This window comes from Gobio gobio (assembly GCF_949357685.1).
Source record: "Gobio gobio genome assembly, chromosome: 2".
In the NCBI taxonomy this organism is placed as follows: Eukaryota; Metazoa; Chordata; class Actinopteri; order Cypriniformes; family Gobionidae; genus Gobio; species Gobio gobio.
The window spans coordinates 45,276,919-45,283,066 of record NC_137098.1 but is presented as its reverse complement, the minus strand read 5'-3'; the positions used below and the strand labels follow the sequence as shown (position 1 = coordinate 45,283,066).

The 6,148-nt window shown below is 39.1% G+C and overlaps 1 protein-coding gene across 2 annotated transcripts in view; it reads right to left on the bottom strand.

Moving 5' to 3' along the window:
* Positions 1-972: 972 nt before the first annotated feature.
* Positions 973-6,148, bottom strand: part of uacab (uveal autoantigen with coiled-coil domains and ankyrin repeats b) — a 68,653-nt gene continuing 63,477 nt past the window's right edge. For both annotated transcript variants that reach the window (XM_079810865.1, XM_079810866.1), the window contains exons 17-19: positions 5,988-6,140; positions 3,726-3,791; positions 973-3,347 (exon numbers count right to left, since the gene is read on the bottom strand). In XM_079810865.1, coding sequence (XP_079666991.1) covers positions 3,276-3,347; positions 3,726-3,791; positions 5,988-6,140 — 291 coding nt within the window. In that variant the 3' untranslated portion in view covers positions 973-3,275. The remainder of the gene's footprint in view (positions 3,348-3,725; positions 3,792-5,987; positions 6,141-6,148) is intronic.

Genomic DNA, 6,148 nt, shown 5'->3' with positions numbered 1-6,148 from the left:
GAGGCCAAAATGGGCAGAACACAACCCTATGGTCTTCCATCGTGCATAAAAACCCAACCACGGATGGAGAGAGCCGCGGCCTGGCGGTGGTAGTGGGACTCTTCTGTGGCCAGCCAATAAATCCTAACAAAATAAAAGAGTCTCTTATTTTTTCAACCATTTTTTCCCCTCATCCCAGGTGTTAGATGATGGATGATGAGGTCAGGGAGGCATGGATCACATGGCAAGGATCAGAGAGGAGCTGGGCAGGAGACATGCTGAATCCATCTAGTCAAAATCAGCCCCATATGTCCTCCAGAGCCCTGTTATCCTATAAATGAACTTTATTGAGGCAACAAAGTGCAGGGACCTCTGCAAAAACATTAAAGGGGTGAGCGGAGGTGAGCGATCCAGGGTGGCTAATGAGAAAAGATGGGGTTTACCATGACATTCTTTTAAAGGTACTAATGCAGAAAGCACAGCCATCACAACCTATGATAAGATGGTGAAAGAGACAAGAACGGGATCCACATCTGCATTTGTTAAAAAACTATTAAAAGGGAAGGTAAAAAGACTTCAGATCCAGATATCAAAAAAAAAAAAGAACAGAAAAAAAAGACATGCAAGAAAGTAAAATGACGCAAAGGGCTCTGCAGTAAAGCAAGCTTGAATCACGACACAGAGACTACCGAGTGAACAACTAACCACATTAAAGCAACACGAAAGGGGTTCCGCTCCCAGTCTGCCCACCTACCAGGGGGCCAGCTAAACGACAGGGTTACACTGTGATCCTTATGGACATGATTAATGGTAGAGAGAAAGGGAAAAAGAGAGGGGAGTGATGGGAGGATGTCTGGTTCTGCTTATGGTCCTGGAAATGAGATTAAAGGGAAAGCTCCAAACAGATTGAATTGTATTTGCCATAATTGCCGAGAACAGCTTATGCAGGGCAGGCCACAAATAACAGGCTCATAAAAACAAGACACTGCTAAGGAAGGGGGAGAGCCATTTAAGCAATCAAAGATACAAAAACATGAAATTAATTAGGTGTGGGATGAGTTCAGAGCTTTCGAAAAATGACCTTCAGCATCTTTACTGGAAATACAGGACAAGTGACTGAGACTACATAAAATGACTTACTAAAGCACGTTGTAGACACTGAGAGGGGCAAGCAACATTGATTCTCAAACATTGAGTGTTACAATTTTTACTCTGACCTTAATATAATAATAATAAGAATAAGAAGAAAAACTATGACCTTTATGGGAAGAAAAATATTGTCTTTTCTTTGTATTTGTAAATATTTTGTTTTAAAGGCAAGTTAAACATTAAGGTACAAATCAATGCAAACCACATGAGAAAAAGGGCTCTCAATCTTGATCTGATTGGATTTAAAGTAACAACATGTGTGTTCACTTCAAGGAGAGTGAGAGGGGCTGGAAAGGCCTGCCAAAGGCAAGGTTCACCTCATGATACTCCGAGATAGCTGGGATTCATCTTTTTCATTTGCAAAAAGCCAGTTTAGTCTAAAAGAGGCACTTTTATTGATGTTAGACTCAAATTTGCGAAACAAAAAAGGAAAGAAAAAAAATGAAGGAACTGCACAGACTAACTGATAACCATAAAAGCACAGTTAGAATGTAATACTAATAAATAATGAAACCATTACAGTTAGTAATTCCCCACAGAGAGAACCGATAGCATCAGTTAATTCCAATCAAACCAAATGGCACCACAGTGGTGTTTTTAAAATAAATTAAATCAATACTGGAAAGCCATGGTTGGGAACTCTAATTCATTTTAGAATATCTGATTGGAAACTCAAAGGCTAATTTAAATAGTTAAAAATGACAGGAGAAAAAAAAAAGAAAAAAAAGAACATCCACAAAATATAAAGTATGCCAGTCCACAGTCATGTTCTGAAACCTGAACAGATTATTGTGCCTTTCCATTCCAGTCCTGCTGAATTCTGTAATAGTTACCACAAACATGGTGTTCATTAATCAAAAGTAGTACAAAGCCTTGTAAAAGGTGATATATCAGATGTGGAAAGCATCAAAAGGGAGAATTCCTAAATGCATCACATTCTCCTACACAAAAGCACACGTCAAACTTGGCCAGCCAAGTCACACCACTAGATGGCGATATCAGCCAGGATACAAGAACATAAAGGATAGTGTGTAAAGTCCTCAGTGTTAAATGCTTAGCTCATACAATCATTCATGAGATGTGGTCTGCTGTTGTTACTGCGGCAGCAAAGCGATTTTACATAAACACTTTACTAAAAGAACTACTCCATCCTATATCACCCAACCCAATAGACACTCACTGACTCAAATACATCACGCGCATTTGAAACAAATGTTTTGGTGTACGGACATGGGCCCGGGCAAAACTGCAAAAGATATTTGTAATATGAAGCTGCAGTGACTTTGGAGTATAACAATTCTGGGACCCTACATAACAAGTGTACCAATGATATTTACTCTGGTATCAGTGCTGTGCAATTATGCTCTTACTGTATACTTTATGTGCATAAGCTTGCATATGACAAAAATGTAATATTACTGTGCAGGATATTTAACCACCATGCCACTGGCATTTCATAAAACATAGACGACCCAGGAAATGCCTCTGAGCCCACCACTCCACTAAAGCCTTAAAGCTAATTTCCCTAGTGTTGAAAGATCCATTTCCCCTAACCAGATCATTACTTTAACCATTGCAGTGGACACAGTAATGCTGGACTGACACAGCATGTTAAAATCTCTCTAAAGGGATGCGTCCCTCATTAATACACCACACACGTAGCTTAGATAGGCTGTAAGAGTGGAGGGAGGGAATTTTTCCTTTTTTAAACTGTAGTTAGGTTATTTCAACATGAAATAAGGAGGTACATGAGACTCGATCACCGAATGTGCAGTTTACATCTTTTCAGCATTCCTGTACTTCTCATTGACTATATAGCATGTAGCAATAACATGCACAGTTAAGCCAATAAGCTTAAGTATGATTAAATCATTATCCATTGCCTCTCATGTTTATGTTTTTTTGATGAGTTTAGATATCCCCAGTGCTATATTTAGTACTGTCACTAGGCAAATCTATATTACAGATACTATACATTTCATACTGTTAGTACATACAAATCCGAACCTAATCAGAACATATCAAACATTACAAAACGTGACTTTCTGAGTGAAGTACTCCAGAGCAGTATCAAACTGCACAGAGCTGAATGGGAGGTTACTGGGTGAAAGATGAATTGGAGTCAGTGTGGTCTCAGTGTGTTGAGTTCAACACACAAAACCTTGTCTCATTCGAATGATCTGCAGTAAGGCAGCTTGGACATCTTCATCCATGTGACCCTGAAAGAAAACAAGTGACCGGTATTCAGTCAGGATAAATCCATCTTTAGAACTGCATCCAGAAACTTCTATGCAACCACATGCTATGACCTGTACACTATTATAAAGTCTTACTATAACAGTATAGTTGATCTCAGGTATGAATGGCCTTGTTATAGGATCAAAATAGAAGGAAATGCTACTGCAAAAAAAAGAAACCTTCACACTTAACACACATTCATATGCTATGACCTGTACACTATTATAAAGTCTTACTATAACAGTACTGTTGATCTCAGGTATTAATGGCCTTGTTATAGGATCAAAATAGAAGGAAATGCTACAGCAAAAAAAAAAAAAAAAGAAACCTTCACACTTAACACATTCATATACAATTACCTGTGCTGCACTGAGAAGATGAGTTCGATAAATTGAAACCACTTCTCTATGTTGCCTCTCAGCATCCTGTTTAGATTGAAAAAGACAAGACATAAGCAACAAACAATAGGTAACATGTTTCATTATGGAATTAATTGTGCAGGGCTTTCACTATGAGGTTTCCACCTGAGCAGCATAAAACCTCTTCAGTGTTTTGTGTGTGTGTGAGAATTTTTTATACTCCTATGAATACTACTTTTTGCCATTGTACAGCAGCTGCTTGTACCTGAGCACCAGAGGTTACCAAGGCTATGTTCACACAGCAATAGAATATGGTTGGCAGTCCGGTATTTGACTTAAAGGGATAGTTCACCCAAAAATGAAAATCAAGTCATCCTAGGTGTATATGACATTCTTCTTTCAGACGAATAAAATCAGAGTTATATTACAAAAGTCCAGGCTAATCCAAGCGTTATTATAGCAGTAATAGTTGTTCTGTTTTTGAAGTCCATAAAAAAAATGCATCCGTCTGTCAAATAACGTGCTCCACGCGGCTCCGGGGTGTTAATAAAGGCCTTCTGAAGCGAAGTGATGCGTTTGTGTAATAAAACTATCAATATTTAAAACTTTATGAAGTAAAGTTTCGGCCGACCGCCTTCCGTGTTCAATTTATGGAAAAAGTGTTGAAAGGTCCTCTGCCGATCGAAAGACTAACGCGACCAGGTCCGCTCGTCATGACGTCACGTTCGCATCTTGAGTTTCACTTTCAACTTTCAACACTTTTCCATGGAAGGCGATCGGCTGGAACTTTACTTGATAAAGTTTTAAATATGGATATTTTTCTTACACAAACGCATCGATTCACTTCAGAAGGCCTTTATTAACACCCCGGAGCCACGTGGAGCACGTTATTCGATGGACAGATACATTTTTTTTGGACTTTAAAAACAGAGCAACTATTATAGCAATTATAATGCTTGGATTAGCCTGGACTTTTGTAATATAACTCTGATTGTGTTCGTCTGAAAGAAGAATGTCATATACACCTAGGATGACTTGAGGGTGAGTAAATCATGGGCTAATTTTAATTTTTGGGTGAACTATCCCTTTAATATGGTTGCATACACACACACACACACAGTTTAATTACGGGAGTGACGACCGCATTCTATCACTGAACTCACACTTAAATTTTCACTACATTCTCAGAAAACTCTTGCTATGTGAACTGGACTGGATAACTAGTTGTCTGTCGCGTCATACAGTGTGAAAGAACCACTCTGCACTGCACACAAGCAAGGATGTCTCGTGTGGAGTGTGCTTTCGTTTTGGTAACTTTCAGAGAGGAAGATGTGTGTCAGGTCCCTGTCTTCCATCAGAGCTGCATAGTGTTGCACTGTGATCTGTGCTTGACTCAAATGCTTCCCTCTCCACTCAGGTATAAAGGCTGTTGTTGGTTAATTAAGATTTGACTGATGTAAACAACTTAAAGAGCGCTAACTTGTACTACATGACTTCTGCAGAATAATTTTGAAATCGATAGTGTTGCTTTGAAACATATATCGGAGTCTGAGGACGTGAACAGCTCTGGTTAGAATGTCAAGGGTTGTCATCTCAATTACGACATGGCGTGAACTCGGCATAAGCTCATTGTTATGGTTCAGGAGGAAATGTAAAAGGCGGCTGCTGTTTGTTTGTGGCGCTCGGTGACTGTGTCTACAACTCTGCATGAAGATGCTGTGACACTGATGATGTGTGATGTCTGCATGAGCAGGGTGCATGAAATTATCCAAATACATATGTTGACTGGCAGGTAGGACATCCTATTATTGCATTCGGACCAACATTTATTTGGTCCTGAGACTTCCACAGAAGATATACTGCATGTAGATTTTTTTTTATATTTCGACCACTTCTATTATTGATGCTATCAGGATGTGAAGACAGTTTCAACCAGTATAACAAAAAGTGTTTATGAAAAACATTGCCTACCCTAGCTTTAAGTAAAAGGAGACCATTTAATTCAATATAACACCAAATCTTGTAAGACTTCTTAATTATATAATCATATTACTGCTGAAATAACCTGAGGGAGAAAGTGATCGGTCCCTCAGTCCATTCTATCAGTCCCATTTTTTTCCTTCATAGACTCTAGAGTCAATTGTGAACGCAAGTAAGTCAGTAAGTGGGTGTATTTTTGTAATTTTTTTAAGGTGATGGCATGTAATATTTTTTGCAATTATAACCAAATCCACCAGTATGTGCATATGAACAGATACTTACAGCCAGCTGCTGCTGGAGGCTCTTGACCTGGGCTTGGAGTGTGTCAATGTGTTGAGTCTGTCTCTTGTTGGGCGTGTTGCCAGCATAAGCCAGCTGGGATAAGCCATTCAGAGCCTGTTTCAGCCTTTCAACATCTGCCAAGAGTTCTGTGATCTGAAACC